We start from the raw sequence: 19,068 nt of genomic DNA on the forward strand, positions 1-19,068 counted from the left end.
TTGAGATTTTTATCTCATTATGGAATAACAATATCAAGAATATAAACGTTTAGATTCATATTTATTATATAGTGAATGCGGTGTTCAAATTCCAACACAAGATCTAGATTTCAGATCATACATTTTTTACAAATTAGAAAATACGAACACACAGTTTAGTAATTCTTTGTCCTCAATTAGAGAAATTTCATAACTCGCTTTCAGTAGATTAATATAAATACTTCAACTAACAAAGTAAGTCTTCGTAAAAAAAAAATTACAAAATAGCCGGTATATATTGTATTAACTAAGAAATTGGTAATAGTTCAACCTGTTCCTAATTAATTAATTTAAAACACTAAAACGCCAATATTCATTTTATTTGTGTGAGGCCTTTCGTTTTAAACGAACACATAGTCAGTCCCGCATAATTGAAATCAAAGCGGTTACAGTCACTATATGATGTTTTGATTGAAACCGAAAGGCATCACACAAATAACATCGAATTATTATTGGAGTGTTTGTTTTTATATTAATACAAATACAATAAGAACGAAGCTACAACCATTTAGGTTTCTAGTTAGTAAACTATAGCTTAAATGTAATGCATTGAATAACAAAATACATAAAAATAGATCTCACGGCTCAATCGGAATGAGTAAGTAGATTTTGTGACAACTGAAATATTATTAATTTATTCTGAAGGTATTTACATCTGGGAAACCTTTTAAAATACAAAATAATTGTTCATAATCAAAATTTAGGAATTAAGAAAAGGATTCTCGAACATTAAATTTTGTTTATACTTTCAAAAATAATACGGCTGTTAATTGTTATACAATTTGAATGACCGTCATAATGGAACCAATCCAAAGAACTTAGTAAAATTATTTAAAAGATTAGTTTTGAATCAAATTTCGACTTGTTTTGTCCTTTTTTGGAACAATTTATAGTTTCCACATGCCGCGTTATACAGGGTGTTTTGAACAAGATGTTACAAACTTCTGTGGCTAATAGTAGTACTGATAATTTAAACCAAAATTTGTCCTGTAAACATAGGTCAAGGCATATGTCGTTTAGTCGCCAGCTACCATTTTGTACGTTTGTAAAAATTATTATCTCTAGAAATAGAAAACCTATACATACCGATTTTTGCGCATAGGTATTGATAAATAAGTGGAAAAATAGTTGTGTTATTTAATTTAATATTATCGAAATGTCGCCAGTGAAAATAAAAAAAATCAAATACCAAAAAACAAGTATAATTATAAAAACTGTATAAGATATAAATTATTTTGAAATTTTTATTTCAATTCCAACTGTACTTTATTCAACGAAATCTGTCAAAGCATAAGCGAGAACGTTCTTTTTAAAGGTATGCTTGCACAAGCGGGAGCAACAAACATTATTAACAGTTGAGAGGCATCAGCTGTTTTGACAGCTTGAAAATTCGCCTTAGCGTAAAATAGATCTCTAAAATGAGAGCTCTCCCACAAATATAACTAAAAATAAGGGCGTAAAACTGTTTGAAGTTTCATATTTCTCTTATGAGGCTAAAATCAACAAGACCGTCACAGCTCTTAGACATCCGATATCTGAATAGGCTTACATAAGCATGGAGTGGAGGATAAAAAGTTACTACGATGTAAAAATACAATGAAACTTCTAGTCACGTTAATCTTGCTAGTAATTATGAGTTTGAACATAATCTATTAGCATATTTTATTGCTTAGATTTTCAAAAGCAAAATTTTCAAGAGTAAATATTCAATACGTAATTTTATAATAAGAGGTTATTTTTAACTTAGTAGTTAAACCGGTTAGCTTTGTTTCAAATGGCACAATTGTCCTTGACGCGACTACAACTAGAGTGGCTTGCGACTATATTTAGGGACTACAACTGGTCTGAAGGTAGACTCAGTTGCGGTCCCTAAGAGTCATAAACTCGGAGGGCTAAAGTTTACTGGGGGATAGCACCAGACCAGACCGGAAGATCAGGGTATGTACAAATTATAATTTTGTTATTGTTTGGATCACTGTCATCAATGACACTTTTTCCCTCGCTTGTTACAAAGCTCAGTACTTTGTACGTGGTAAAGCTTTATCAGATTTACTTAACTAATTAGATCCCACTTTCGAATAGTGAATTACAGGTGGAAAACAGATTATCTCAGCTTTCTGGTTAAATTCTTGAAATATTTCAACCTCGCTGTCACACATTACAGACATATGGTAATTTCGGTTATAATGTATTAAGTTGACTGAAGGTCTCCTCAACGAATTTGTAATATTTCATTCAAGAATTTGATGTGTAATGAATTTGCAATCCAGGATTATCGGACACTTAGATGATAAAAGATTATGGTATTTATTCATATAGTTAAACAGTGTACACTGCTGATTGTGTCAGATATTTGTAAAAATAGATTATTGTCAAGAAACCATAGTAGACCAAATTAAATTTCCAAAAAACTGAAGGTGATCCTTTGAAAGTTTAAAGAAGTCTGAGACAAGAGTATATCGTCGCTTTGCAAAAGGTTACTTAGATAATAATATTCTAAAGTAGTCTTTTCGCTGTCTTTTTCAAATATGTAATGTGTAAAAGTTCATGGCGTACCATAAAATGTTTTTCTGTCTCGGGCTCATGTTAACACGCAACAATGATCTGAATAGCGACTTCAGGGACAAAGCATGATACAATACTTACCTATCCTTTGTAACTTCTCCTCCATACCCTCCTTGTGCTCCTGGGAGAGATTGAAAATATCCTCATCAAGCAGACCGTCCTTGCGCAGGATCTGACAGCCGCGCTCCAGCAGTGACTTGCGTGCGTCCGGGTAGTCCGCTAGCGCCTTCCACAGATCGGTCTTGGCCAGACAGAACAGGTCCGAGTATCCGATGCTCCTCACGTTGGCCGTGCGCCGGTTCCCTGTCTTGTTGCCGGGGATCTCCAACACGCTGACTTCTCCAAAGACCGCCCCAGCGCTCAGGGTAGCGAGCACCGTGCTCTCGTCGTCCGCCACCACACTCAGTCGCCCTCTCTTCACGATGTACATCTCCTTGCCGATGTCGCCCTTCCGGCAGATGTAGTCTCCCGGGCTGAATACCTACAAAGGCCGGGATTTGTGCTTTAAGTGAACATTCCTTGTGCGAAACAAAGTATTAACAATAGTTTACAAACGTTGTCTCGATATTTAGACGGGTTCACGGTTAAAATCTGGTATGTGTCCGCAACACATTTTAAACATATTTATTTCATGCTAAAATACTATACTGCATTATTCTTCATTAATAACAAGGTATGCCATGCTACGTGTCACGTAAAAGGCTTTGTTGAGGTTGCATCCAAAATTTCATATCTTTAGCTCATTTCATTCTCTAGTTGTCCTGCGGAAGACGCACAGCCAATTATACAGATAAAACATTTTTATATCTCCCTCGGCAGACAAAAGAAGAATTGTACAGGCCCTGTATTAGCCCACTGAAATGTAGGGTTTAATGTCGCTAAGCCAAATTCCATGGTTAGACGATCATCATCATAGAACTCATTATTATTGTCTTTGTAGAAGTGAAGTTTCAAGCAAAATTTAAAGTATACAGATGAAATCTTTCGCGAGACATCTTTCTACATAGTAGATTCACATTTTTGTCCATTAAGTTAGATTTAATAGTAGTGTTCAAAAAAGTAATGTTCTGGCGACTGAGAGAGGATACTAAATGCAAGAGTCACCAACTTTTAACATCGTCTTTACAATCTAATATTTGTTATTTTTCTCTATGGACAAAAATATCGTTTTGAAATCTTACATAATTGTTTAAAACATTATTTCAGACGAAATCCAATAAAATAGTCTGCAATCTACAATATACATTGCATATAAAACGCCATTTATTAAATCTAAATTTTTACATTTATCTCACACCAAGACCACATTAAAATTTACAATTTCAAACATTCACACCCTATTCAATTCCCTTCCAATTAAAACCCACTTCCAGCGCTGGAATAAGTTTCCTCATTGCGTGGTCTTCCAGTTAAATGCCAGAAACTCATCAACAATGTAAAAACGCCAGGTAGAGTTTGAGACAAGTTTTTAACACCTTCGCTGTCGAGGCTTTTTTAATTGAGTTTGTCAATCTATAAAATGAACACCTGCCTGTGAAGATAAGTGTTCATAAACTACCGTTCTATGCATATCCGTACGGTAGTTATCTCTGCCTCTTGTCTCATATTCATGTATGTCTTGACCTCTGGTAAAGACATTCAGACAAACAAAATAACGTAGTTTCTAAGATGTAGAGATATGGAAAAAGTCCTGCACGACGACTGTCTGAGTTTGAAATTAGTGATAGTACGAATTGATTTTTTTGTAATTAAAAAACTCTCATAATATGGTTATTTGTCCAGGCTTCACACAGTACGATTCCATGTGAAAGGTGAGGATAAATTAAGCCATAATCAGTACCTAACTCAGGTAATGTTTTGCCAAATATATTGTCATAAACTCCTGAGGATAATTTTGTACAAACAGATCAATGTGATTATTACGTGTGAAACCTCGATCAAGGTGTATTCCTAGAAACAGTGAAGAATATCTGTATATTTTTTTTACCACTATGCCTACCCATAAAACCAATGTGAAAAAATGCCTAACGCTCTGCTGAATCCACGGAGTGCCATGAACCATCGTAAAACGCAGTGTTGGCTATATAGAAATTAAGATTCATGCAAAATTTCAAGTCTATCGTTCAGTTCGTTTTAGATATATCCTGTAGGGCAATTTTTCCAGCCTCCCTGAGTGATAGACCTTTCTAACGCTTAGCTAAGAAACTATATGTAAATGTCCTTAAATATATCTGCAAAAAATAGTAAAAAGTATTTTCTAATTTATTTTTCATCTTATCCTAACAAAATATGTGCTAAACACATTATATTATTTGAGCAAAAATTTAAAGTCTATCTCCTCTTCATTTTCAATATACGAGTACAAGCAAGAAGGCAGTCAGAGACTGAGAGAAATCAAAGTTTTCCAGCTTCTTGAACAATGTGTTGTCTGTTTTGATCGTATTCACTAAGAGTTTGGAGGTGACCGGGCTGGTTATTGTTTTGAAAGTAAAAAAAACAAATACCAGTAACAAAGTCATAGTAACGGCCGGCAAGGCAATACTTTTATTACCTATTTAATGTAATTTTATGAACTAGTATATTGTTACAACTTAAATAAGTTGCTATACATAGGAATTAATGAGTTATTAAAGGTAATATGTGAACCGCCAATTATAATTTAAAATTGAAATGTTGAATACTGCAAAAACTTTCACTTAGACTACGTTGCCGATTCGTGACATTTCTTAAATGACATGAAGTAACTTAAGAGAAACATAATATTGATCACCTCTGTAGTAATGTTTCTCAACACTCTGGAAACCACATTAAATATTTATGCCACCAAGACGGTCGTGCAATTATGCAGCTTTTCCAGGTATTAAAAAAAATCCAAAGATAATGGTTAAGGTTCACATTTGATTTAATAACAACAAACAGAGATTGTTTAAGTTTTGTCGACAACATATTTGTTTGCAATCAGCTCTAAACTCTTATTTTGAAAATAACAGTTTATTGTGCATAAAGTAAAAATAATCTGAAGAAAATGTTAATGGATAGTGTTAAAGATCGGTTTTAAGCGTAACATTATTTATACTTCAAACTAAGCGAATTAAAATTAACGTTAAAAGTTAAAACAAAATATATTTGTCACTTACATACTAATAACAGGGATTAAAACGTTACAAATGTACAATATAATATACTATTTATTCACCATGTGAAGGAAACAGAATTTTTCCGGACATTTACCATCGTTCAGTGAAACAAATAATCAGTAACACTACGTTCCGAGATCTGCAATTTACCTGAAGAAGAGATCAGATTGCATATCATGAAACGTAGTGTTACTGATTTTTTGTTTCACTGAACGATGGCAAATGTCTGGAAAAAATCATGTTTCCTTCACAATCCTTCCATCGTTAAAAATAAATTTCAAACACAGTTATTGACCAGGTCACAAACACCATACAGTATATTACGTTGATGTTATATATAAAAAACAAATTTAGTACCGATATATGTAACTATTCTTATACCACCGAAGGTGTTTGACGGTGAAGATGTAGTCTCGTATTTTTAAACGCTGTAGGTTAGGTGTCAAAGATATATCTTCAGTTGATATTCAAAGGGCATTTTCACCACTCAGTATAAACCTATATAATATGTAAGCTTGCTTAATAGAATATTATGGGAGATAAAATATTATGTAATGATGAATAATTTACCTTTTAATACATACAGTACATGAGTAAGTAAAACAATAAAAAACATTTATTGTCTGTTACAGCTTACTTTCTAACCAGGGCTCATTATTTGTGTTAAACAAAGAGAAGTTCCAATCCAAAATAAGTTCGGACTTTACCAAATCAACATTGTTATAAATAGCAATAACTTTTTAACACTTTAAAAATATTCAATCGCAAAGTCTTAATTCAGGATTAACTATTCGAAAATTATGTTATAACATTTTTCCTATTAAAATATAATATTTGTATATTCTGTTTTATATAGGTATTTATATTTTCATTTTTAAACAAAGTAAATAAGTGAATCTACTTGTTATTAAATTATATGATTTTATGTACCTATAAATAAAAATCGACAAATAAAACAAAATAAATATTTAATTTGAAGTAATACGATATATTTTAGTGGTGATTACAAATGTATAATAGAACTATGACAATGTAATTCAAAGATACAATATTTCCAGAAGTTTTATTTAATGGAACTAAATTTATGTCATGCTAAAGTTAAAAAATGAAACTTCTCACATTTGTTTTCTTTAATAAAAGTATTTGGGCGGTAGGCCTATATCATGTAAATTGTATCTAAAAAAAAAAAAAAACATTGTGGTGAGGCTGAAGTATCCATAATCACTCAAAATGTGTTACGTCCAATACAAGGTATATCTGAGTTTAGAGTTCACTCACCTGCAGCCTCAACTTGAGTACAAGCTCCTCCAGCAATCCTGGCTCGCAATCCTGGAATATCCGGACCTGCTTGAGAGTGTCGAGATGCACGTGGATGGCGATCTCTGCCTTGAGCTTATCCGGGAGTGCTGCCAGCACTCTGTCCTCGTCTATAGCCTGTGTTCACCATACATTTTTTATTTATGTCCAGTGAAAGTGTTCATTTACTACACATCAAGTCCCCCTAACTCCACTATAAAACAACCATGGGGCATAGCATACTCACATAAGCGTAAATTTAGAAAAAAATCGGTGATTTGGTTAGACAATGTCACCCATCCCCTATGCCCAGTCGCTATGCATTCAATTTTATTCACTCAAGCCGCGGTATTATTATTCAACCTCGGTGTTTTATTTTTTTTTTGATTTCCAGCCCTTAAGACTATATTAGTTTATCTGGTTGATGAGACTGAGCACAAAGTAGTTTCTAGATTAGGTTGTCCCCATGACCCAAACACAGACCTTTGTTGTCTTAACATGTGCCTCACGTGCACCAAAAGCTGATGGGAGCAGATACCTACTTTGAACTTGGTAATGACTATATTCACTCAATGATCGAAGACAACTTAGACTCATATAGAAGTCTGCGCCTAGGCGAGGACTTTGTGGTGACATTTCTAAAGGCTATATTTCATTATTAGGCCTGATACGGATAGAGAAAATTCATTATTCAGAGATTCGGCTATCGTCTGAGCCTTCCTATACTAAATATTTCGTAATTTTGGTCTTCTTTCAGGAGTACATCACTAAGAGTATGAAAACTTTAACTTCGTATTAACTTTCAAAACATATATTATTCCTTTCTGTGTTCATTCCTAATGAAGCCATCTAGATAAGGTGCCCGAAGAGATTAATTTGCAGGTAGGGCGAAAGCAAGTAAGGACTCTTGGAGAATATATTTTTGATGGGAAAGAAGAGTGGAAGCTCTACATAAATGTGTTCAACCTCTTAATCAAAAAATCAAAATCTAATTGATTTGGTCATATCAGAACGTGGAGTTCTTGACGAGTTTAGTACAAACTTATTGTTTTATTCCATTTAAATCACTTCAAATCAAAAGTTATTTTTACAATAAATTATTAAATATTCATCGATAACTTGCAACTTGGTTGATAAGACTTGTGTTTTGTTTATAGTTAGCTCCATATTTGAGTTAGAAATCAGGTTCTACTTTAGTAGCGTATAAGAAAACTCTTAAGCAGGTTTGTATCTTTATATCCATCACACAATTAATACATTATTAAGAGTAATGGAGTATTAAAAACATAAAAATAACTGCAGAGGTATACAACTTACTAAAGATCAAACCAATAATATGTGTATCTTTTATAAAGAAACCTAAGATTTAATCGTATAATTTAATCATTCAGTAAAAATACATGAAGATGAAGGTAAACATACTTGTTCGTACAATGAAATGCATTATATTGTAGCAAGTACATATTTTAACCATAACTTCTCTTTAGCTTGTTTGAACGTGTGTTAGAAACCGTTTTAGTGTATACTGAAAGTAAGAAGCTTGTAACAACCCACTACATAGCGCTGTAGCACTCCTTATACATGATCAGTAACATGTTGGCTGAGGAGTCTATATCAACATCACAGAAACGTTTAATTAAGGCGTGCTCTTGTAAACGTAATATCCAGCTAACGTGTAGCAGCAAAGTTTTATCGTCGTTTAATTTAGGGTCTGGTATTTTAAATTATATGTCCATACTTGTTTGTTATATCATTGGTAAGATATAGAAATTAATGCTAGTTTCCATTTTATAAACAAGCTTCACAATCTACAAACTCAATTTGCTATATTAATTAAACTACGTTTTTACCAAAAGTTTCAAGTAGTAGGTATAGATGCTATACTCATTATTATTTATTGCCTTAATTTAGCGCGTAATTGGTGATTTTATATTGTATTTGATCGCCAGGGTTGAATGACCTGTTTTCTGACTGGTTCTTATTCCTTTTAGTCATAAGGTTAGCCATGGGATATTTAGCCAAGCTTGCGCTGTGTTTTTGTTATCCATAATCTATATTAGGTCCTGCATCACTCCTTTGCCCGAAATATGAATGTCTCTGACAATATCTTAGTTTTTTTCATCTCAGAAAATTACGTTGTTTACACATTTTACAGGAAATACGACACCATCAGAACTAGATGGGGCTGTGTTACGCTTACTTTCATGAAAGACTATACTTAATTACTTTACTTTAATGTTCCACGTTATGACTGAGATCAGTTGCCTTTTTTGTTTGGGCCCAGTTTTTATTCCAGGGCTAGAGTATGTTCCTTTTTAAGATTGATGGGTGTATTTGATCCTTTAACAGCATTATTAATATCATCAAAACCTTATAAGCTATGACTGATAGAAATTTGGACTGGTGGGGCGGTGTGGCACAAGTCAGGTAAACGAATATGAAGATTTTCGTTCATAGTGTCAGTTACCTGAAGATTTTACCTAACTCTCAGAAATTTTACCTTTCCATCTCGCGTTCATACAGCAAGATTTGATTTAGGACAATATGAATTTTCTTTCTTCTATCGGCCATACAAAATATATATAAAAGAATGTAACAAAACGTTGTACTTATAGGAATTGAAGAAATTTTGCGTTTCGAATGATTGTGATAAAATAAATATAGGCTGTTATACCTCAGAAGATATGACTGGAATTGTATTGCTATATAAAGGAGAATTCTAGAAATGTGGAAAAATACTTACTATTAAAAATAAGTAAACCAGTTTCGGAAGTATATCCCTCGATTCCAGCTGTTAATAATGACATCACTGACTCCACTGCGCTTCGTCACTCGCTTGGAGAACATTTTGCAGTTTTTAATAGGCGTAAATTATTTTATGTAGGACAATAATTTCAAGAGAAATCTTAGACGGTAAATGTATCTGAATATAAAAGTTAGTTTAACATTCTAGACACTGATATTTCTCTCGTATCCGTGAAAGCTGAATGCTGCTCCATATGGCATTAATTCTCTCGCTCAGACTACGTCATTTAATTTTTTAAAATAAGAAATTACGTATTACATAATGTTATGAACATTGTAAATATAGGGTGAATTTAATGTGAGTGCCAACGTCTATTTATATCTAACCATTCTGAATTAACAATTTTTCTGTCCATTTTTACACAAAAACCTTAGATGGCCTTTTTTAAACTATGCTAAAACACCGATCCTTGAGTATCTGAAACCTGATCATACCTGTTTGTTGGCCCAGGTGTAAGCGAACCACCGTATAACCCTAGCCTCCAGCTCCTTGGACACTCGTCTGAAACTCATGTACTGCTTCACGCCGTCCATTTTGTTCTGGAACTCCACTCGAGCCACGTTCATGTTGCTGATCATGCTGCCGATGTTGCCCACGATGGTCGCGAAGATAAGCACACCCGCCAGGAAGTCCACGACCACGAATAGGTACTCTATGTCGTTTTCTGGCTGCGGCGTCTCACCTACAGACGTAGAACAGAGCATAACTATCAAGTTATCACAGTTCCAGAATGAGAAAGAACTATTAATTTATAATTTACTCGATCGTATTAAAACAAAGCGGCCATTAAGAACAACAATAAATTAGTTATAAAGAGAATATTGAATGGTTTGGGACAGTTATTAGATCAGCTGTTTTTTTAATCGTCACGCTTTTTTGTTATTTTAAAATGCAATAGGTATACTAAGTACGATTTTCTAACTCTCTTTTTATTTGCACTTGCGGACTTGTTTCCACAAATATTGTCCGTTTAGTCTATCCAATATTGGTTGATAGTCCGCTGTCTGAGTGTTTTTGGAAAAAGAAATTATCTTTGTTTATTTATCACTTATTTCTGTTTCTAAACCAAATGGGAAATACGGGAACAAGATAAAAGTACGTTGTCTTAAGTCTGCACGTGTCTGTGTGTGTTATGTCTGTTTAAGAGGGGGAATTCACTATCCTGGTTGTTAGCACAATTAACAAAATCTGTTTGGATATTTTGGGAGTATTACAAAATGGTATTAGGATTACTACTTGCTAAGTACCTTGAAGTTACAAGTCAAATTTGCCTGAAATGGCAACTCTGCAGCTCGTACATATCTTTGTTATTTTTAATTCAAAAAGATATAATGCAATCTCAAAATATGTAGGAGTCATTCTTGTAAAATATCTGAAACCTTCAATAACCATTTCAATTTGAAGTCCAACTGTAAGTTATGACCGTATTAAGAACTTTCTTAGTAAGAAATTTGCGGATTCTCCACCGCCTCTTACTCGGTAGATAATGCACAGGGTTGAAAATCATAAAGCAGTCTTAGATTAAACGTCCTGATTGTTCACAATTTCAACAAACATGGCTCGCTAGTGTGAATGCAAATCAAATAGGATAAATGTAACGAAAGTTTCCACACAGTTCCGACACAGTTGTGTCGGCGAACTGTCTGCATACACACAGTCTGCAAGTGTAGACGTTTTACGCTACCTAATTAATCACCATAAAACTAAAGGGAAAAACTGTAACATAAAATGTTGAAAAAGGCTAGAAATTGTACATGTGTTAATAAAATAAAAAAAAGGATAGCAGATTCTTAACCTACCTAAGTATGCTGTTTTTCTTTAACAGCTCTAAATAACCGATTTCTTTCATCCATATCTGTTCTGAACCTATGTTTTTATACTAGCAGAATAATAAGACGAGAATTTATAATATCCTGATTAGTTAACAACTCGATTACCAATATGTACCGATGATTTTTTATACGAATAGATTAATGTGAAGTTAGCTCTATTATACTATGATCTGTATTAGTGCGGTACTGACATTCAATTTCTAACATCAATTCCATCCTTTTCGGCAATCTATAGGGATTAAACTATGACCTGCATTAGTACGGTACTGCCATTCAAATTCTAACACCAATCCACCATTCCGACAATCTAGGGTGATTAAACTATGACCTGTATTAGTAGGATACGGTACTGACATTCAATTTCTAACATAAATTCTATCCTTTCGGCGATATATGGTGATTAAACTATGACCTGTATTCGTAGGATACGGTACTGACATTCAATTTCTAACATCAATTCTATCCTTTCGGCGATATATGGTGATTAAACTATGACCTGTATTAGTAGGATACGGTACTGACATTCAATTTCTAACATAAATTCTATCCTTTCGGCGATATATGGTGATTAAACTATGACCTGTATTCGTAGGATACGGTACTGACATTAAATTTCTAACACCAATTCCATCCTTTCGACAATCTATGGTGATCTGGATGTCTATTATCTGAAAGTTTAACGTACAGCAACTTAAATTAGGGAAACTAATTCTACTATATATTAAGCATGAAACTACTGTCAGAATCCGTCCTGCTGGAACTGGATTACTTCCATACCCACCGATAGTAGTGAGGGTGAGAGTCGACCAGTAGAAGCTGTATATATACTGGCGGGACAGTGTAGAGTTCTTGGAATTTTCATTGGTGGAGTTCAGGTTGTACACCCAGTTGTCCGTGCCGAATCCGATGGCGAAGCTGATAGCGAAGTAGAAACAGGCGTTCCAATGGATTAGGACCAAAATAGCGAACACCACCTTTACAGTAAAAAAATGAATTTGGCCAGTTTTTATGGTAATTCCAGATAACTCGATAATAGTTTTTGTAACAAAATTCGTAATATAACATCTTATATATAAAAACAAGGTACAGTGGTATACAGGTATATATAATGCAAATTGCAAAATACGAACTTAATACCTATTTTTAATTTAAAGATGTATTTTCCCTAAAAACACAAGGAAACAAACGTAAACTAAGATAGAGAGGCTAGATGGATACGGAACTCAATATACATTCCTTACTTGTTTTGACATGTAATGAACTAATGGAATGGTGAAGTTTGATAGTGTAATTTATGGACGCCGTATAGTAACTGTATGTACATAATCACTGCCAAGATTTAAAAATAATTGTTAAGAGCTTATTATACACAAAACTACACCCAATCAAATTAAGCGGAATGAGAGCCAAAACTAAACGAAAGAAAATACATTGTATGACATTTCTCTTTTGAGTCTGAGTAACTCTCATATGTGACGCTACGGTATGAAATGGCTAAGGTCTCAATAAATAACATGTGGGTTTCCCCTTGTTTGGTGTTATAAAGATTGACCGAATCTTTTTTGTGCATGGCACAGATTTTCGTTTGTAATTGCCACATACATTAATTTAAAACTATTACAATTCTTTCTCATATAGAAATTGCTGCTCAATTAACAGTTTTTGAAAGAATATTAGCCAAAATGTTACCTAAAGACATCTAAAGACAATTCTTTATTAATTTTCTTAATCAAGGAAGAGGAAATTACATGATAATGTGGTTTTTTGAACACCAATAAAGCAACTGAAAAAATAAGTTTTTTATTAATCAAACAACACAAAATTACTTTTACGTATTTTTCAGAAGGTTTTCATGTATTAGCTCCTTAATGTATATAGCTATTGAGAACTCTGTAACACATATTGCGAAAATAGAAACCAAATTTGTTATGTGCAGTATGTAATTGTTACACATTTTTTTGATAGTAAAATCAAGGTATATATTTCCGGTAATTTATTAATTGAAAGAGTAAGTTAGAAACTGAATAAAGAAACCAACTAAAAACTGGGATTCAACATAATAATCAATGTTATGGATTTAACCATATTTAATTCTTGACAAAAATGAATTATGAATAATTAATATATTTCGATCCCATATATACTGTTATGAGTATTCATAGTTTTTTGAGAAAAAAAAGAGCAGGAACTGTTTTATTTTATTTTATATTGGTTAATAAATCTTAAATATCTTCAGAGAAATTATAAAATATATGACGTTCTCTAGAATGCTGTGATAAACGTATTACTATTATGGTCAAAGGTCGGGCTCTATGGAAAATGTATATTACCTTGCAGATTCTGAAGCTGTTCGGGTACCCAGTGCGCGTCTCCGTCCTGTCGAAGAACTCGAGCATTCTGGGCAGTCTGAACAGGCGATTGACGCGAACGATGACGGGACAAGGAACTATCGGGGCACAGACTGTGCTGGGATACACGAAGTACACCAAGTCCGTCGGGATGAGGCTGACGAAATCGAAAATCCATTTTTTCGAGGACACGTAGTTTTGGCGAAGTTTTGCCGAATTTTTCACCATCATTCCCTGTTCCAGATAACCTAAAACATGCAATTATAAAATTGCTGATTTGGTAATGGAAAAGTTTGATATAGGTGGTCAAGAAAGGTTTGACTGGATAGTGAAAATGTATGCTAGTTCAATAAATATTGGCTATTAGCATACAGTTCTTTGAAAAAATTAAAAATATAGTAGTTGTTTAGTACTACTGCACGGCTAGTTACCTTCGTGCGCGTGGATGAGAGTATCGATGACATAGATGCCGTCGCAAGTGTAGTCTAGGAACCACCAGAGGACGGTGACAGCATTGTTCAGCTCCCAGAACACGCTACGGCCGATGATGAACACCAGGTTGTAGAAAATAGCCAGTGTCACGATTGCCAACCACTGCGACAGAACATTTGCATTCTTATGATAGTTGATCAACACCTAACATAATTATTTCCTTTTTGCACATACTATTTGTTATTCCCTAAAAGTCAGTATCAACAATTTTTCTTTTTGGAACTTGTACAATGGTGAATAATTAGTAGTTTATTGTGCTTTGTTATTCACTAGCCTTAACTTTATTAAAACTTTTAAATATGTTTATTTTTATTCTTAATTTTAAATTAGCTTGCCAACTGATTGCATGAGAAATTTATATATTCCTCTGGAAAGCTAATGAGCTAGAAAAATACTAAGTAAACAATTATTTCAGATAACGTGCAATGTTCCAAAATCTTATAGGCTCGAACTTCCAATAGGTTTAGACAATTTTCAGGAAAGTATTCTTACTGTACTATTTTGATCTCCAAAGTTGACTGATCTCAAAAGTAAAATGCAAGCAACAGTATTTAGTTTAATAATTATTTCTTAAAATCCTTTCTTAGATATGTTCACAAAAAAAATTATGGTTGCCTGTAAAGTCGGTTTTACGGGCGAAGATTTTACGTGACAACGTCTTTTTCTCGGTAGAATATTTATTGATATGAATATTATTAAATTGCACAATAGGAACAAGGAATTGAATGAAAATAAGAATTGCACAAATTTTAACTATAGACATATATTTTGTTTACTAAAACATTGTACATAATTTGAAATTAATTAAAATTTGGTAAATGGTAAAGTTGAATAAAACATTTACTAAAATTGGAATTTGAAATTCTTGCTAAACACAGTTAAATTCTAACTCCGCGCGTGGTGATTGGTCGGTTTAGTTCGTTTGTTTGGTCGCACTGTTATGACAGGTTAGAGGTTATAATTTGTTATTTTAAATGTTTGACTAGCAATACGCGCTGTTTCTTCTCAATCGACTGAATTACGATTGATTGCAGAGTGATTTAAACTAATAATTTACTTAACAATATCAACATTTGTCAATAGTATGACATAACCTATAAACTCAGTTTCTCAACTTTTGTGTCAATCTAACAATTAATCAATCAATCATAGTTTACGATAATGAAATATCAGTGTACAATTATTTACCTTTATTGTTGTAGTTGTTGTAAATGACGAATCTAAGCACTCCACATTTTCACGAATAAACATAGTTATCTGCTTTATCCCGTGCGGCGGACCCACAGTTATCTGCTTTATCCCGTGCGGATCCCGTGCGGCGGACCCACTGGACGGGCATCGTAACGTTACCGGGCGTTACACTTTTTCATGAGTAACTCCGAGCCGCAACCTAATTTAAGACGTTGTCACGTCAATAAAGTAGTTTGGTAGACATTGTGTCCCAGTTGACTTATAGCAAACGAAACATAATAACTTTCGTTCAGTAATGACTAGAACAGATTTTAGTATAGTAAATAATATTTATTATTTCCATTCTAACCAGCCCCATATATCTTTTCTATTAATAATATGAAGTAATAATAATTATTACTCTCTATAACTATAAGTTGACGTTCGAGCCAGAACCAGCAATGCCTCAGTATCCTGACCATAATGGTTATTGGCTACTCTAATCCAATTAATATTAAAACCAACTTTAAGTTGTTTCAGACTGCTAAGAAATGCCAGAAAACATAAATGTTCGAATTGTTATTAAATAATACTGTATCTGGACAGACAGATGTGTTATAACCAATTCCGTAAAAAATGTTTGGATGAAAAGTATAAACTTAGGTTAGCTAATTAGACGCAAAATTAAGTTGGTGGTTTAAAAAAAATTATGAAATAACCACTAAATACTAATACTTAGCCATTCAGTGTCAACCTAACTATTGAGAAACTTAAAATTGAATGAAGTAAACTTAAATAACACGGTTATATAGCAATTCCCTATTCTATAAATATTCTAATTAATTTAAATTGTATAAGTCTACCACTTTTAGAAAAAATTAAAGCCAAACGAGAAAGAAACGATATTTCAGAAATTGTCGTTGTTCAGTGATTAAAAATTCGTAGTTTTGTAACACTACGTTCCGGAGATCTGCTCTTCTCAGGTGAAAAATCCTGTTTCCTGCACAGTCCTTCCATAAAAATAAACTTTAAACAAAGCATTGAAATGAGCCAAGAATTGTATTTTACGATGAAATGTACCCTGTAGTGGAACGGCTGGGTAGGGTCAACGTGTAGGGTGGACCACGAGGCAGGAGTCTTCTCCTCCACCCCTGGCCGGTGCAGGAACTTGGCGGCGAACCAGTTGGGGGGCCGAGACTCCGTCTGGGGCGTCGTATTACTTCTCGTGAAGCGGTTCTAAAACAGTAACACATACCAAGTTGTCACTCCATGCGGGTTTTCATGTATTACAATTCACTTAAAACTATACATACATGGTGGACTAGATGGTGGATGTCAATACATTGGAAATGTTGTCTTATTACTGTTTAACGTCTTCCGATACTTCTATCCGAAGGTCTATCATGATTCCACCGATGAAACAAGTTGTTTAACATGGTATCATACTCACTTTTGTAGTAGTCGGAGAAAATTTAATTCGAAAGCAAAACACAGCTGCTATACTTCTTGAACAGCTTTACTTGGAAAAGCATAGAAAAATGTCCACCTTATGAAGAAAAATTTGTGAATTCGTTTTTCTGTTAAAGGGTTTATTATGGCGTGCTCACAGTTCTTTAAACACCTTTTCCTGGAGATAATAACTATGAAACAAACTGTTTTTCATTATTCCCTGAAGAATTGATAATACTTAATGTAATCATTGCCACCATTTTCAAATCTTTTGCTATATATATGTATTAAGTATAAGTAAAGGGAATGAAGTGTGTATAAATATAAAAAAAATCATTAAGTAATATTTCACTTTAATATTTGATTTTCGTAAGTTATAATTTATTGAAACACATCACATTTAAAGTTATATTTCATTTAACACATGTCACTCCCTTAAGTCTAAATTCATATTTATACTTACAATATTCTTGTAACCCTAAGTTGTTTACAAAAATTCCAAAACTTATATCTTGATATACCTATAATTCCTTTGCGAATAATTAAAACTCTTTTTTCAAATTTTTCACGTTTTCAAGGATCTTTAAGAAGAATGGCTCTGAAAAAAAAAAACTTAAACCATCCAAAAGGCCGATAGCAACACTTCAAGATTTTGAAAGTTAAGCCGCTTGAATTAGTCTCACCTAAAAGTATAAAGATAAACGCACATTTATGAATGTTACTATTTAGCGTCAACATTATTTGCTTGCTAAACGCTAGCTCTCTAATTTTACTGATTGAGAGTTATAATATTGAAAGAGTCAGAGGCACGCATTTTATTACGGACATGAATGAAAGGATGAATGTGGTGAGTGTAAAGTACATATGTGGTATAGTTTTGTAGACTATATGTACGGGGACTGTTACCCAAAAAATAAATAAAATAATAATTTTTTTTAGTTTTCCTTATTTTTCTTTGGAATGTACTGATTTCATTGCAGTAATTTGTTTTTTCCTATGATTAATATAAGTTGGTAAAAAAAAAAAATATTATTGAAACCCTTGCATGTCATTTTTCGACACTAACTGAACATCAGTCATGTTCCACTAACTAACACTTTCATATATTTCACCCCGCATCATTGTTTTGCTGTATTTAACGTTTTATGCTGGCTATACTGTCTAGCATCTTTATTTCAGGTTATTATTATTGTTACTACTGTCAAAAGAGGATGGGAAAGCGGCTTTTTAAATTAAAATCTGTCTCGGGTAAAGTAAAACTTGAGGATGGTATGGGATTAGGTGGGCAGGGTAGGCTAAGTGAGCCTAATATTCAAAAACTGCAGACCTATTATGGCCTGGCCATAAGGCGAAATGTGCAGAGTGTTGAAGAGATGAGAAATGCAATATGGGCAGTGTACTTTCACACGATGTCATCAAATGATAAACCTACTCATCAGCTATGCCCTAAAGACAATGAGACATGGTGTAAATATAACCTGAGTTTACTGACCAATGAAATGTATGACCATGATAAACATTTTCACATCCCTGAGTGTGTTATGAGTTTTATAAAACCCATTTTCAAAGACCTTTCAGAAACCAAACTGTTGGAGCGTTGTTTGAAAGGGAAATCTCAAAACCAAAATGAGTCATTGAATAGTGTCATTTGGTCCCTAATAACAAAAAGAACTTTTGCAACTCTGCCTACCCTTAAATTTGGTGTTTACTCTGCAGTTTGTAGCTTTAATGACGGCTTTTCTAGTAAATTACAAGTTTTGGAAGCATTAAACCTACGTCCAGGGAAACATTTTGTAAAAGCGAGTGCGAGTGAAGGAAGCGGGCAAGAAAGTTCAAGAACTGGAAAAGAAAATAAGGAACAAGAGAGCTTTGAAAAGAAAACGCCTTAAAGACATGTTTACACAAAGTGAAGACCCAGATAATCCATCCTACAG

General features: G+C 33.6%; 1 protein-coding gene across 1 annotated transcript in view; it reads right to left on the bottom strand.

The window, feature by feature from the left end:
* Positions 1–19,068, bottom strand: part of LOC124369802 (cyclic nucleotide-gated cation channel subunit A-like) — a 35,382-nt gene that overhangs the window by 8,527 nt on the left and 7,787 nt on the right. The window contains exons 4-10 of the mRNA XM_046827950.1: positions 16,766–16,921; positions 14,455–14,617; positions 14,006–14,271; positions 12,457–12,649; positions 10,278–10,525; positions 7,020–7,175; positions 2,686–3,085 (exon numbers count right to left, since the gene is read on the bottom strand). Of these exons, the coding sequence (XP_046683906.1) occupies positions 2,686–3,085; positions 7,020–7,175; positions 10,278–10,525; positions 12,457–12,649; positions 14,006–14,271; positions 14,455–14,617; positions 16,766–16,921 (1,582 nt within the window). The remainder of the gene's footprint in view (positions 1–2,685; positions 3,086–7,019; positions 7,176–10,277; positions 10,526–12,456; positions 12,650–14,005; positions 14,272–14,454; positions 14,618–16,765; positions 16,922–19,068) is intronic.

The sequence above is a fragment of the Homalodisca vitripennis genome, chromosome 1, assembly GCF_021130785.1.
Source record: "Homalodisca vitripennis isolate AUS2020 chromosome 1, UT_GWSS_2.1, whole genome shotgun sequence".
NCBI classification, from domain to species: Eukaryota; Metazoa; Arthropoda; class Insecta; order Hemiptera; family Cicadellidae; genus Homalodisca; species Homalodisca vitripennis.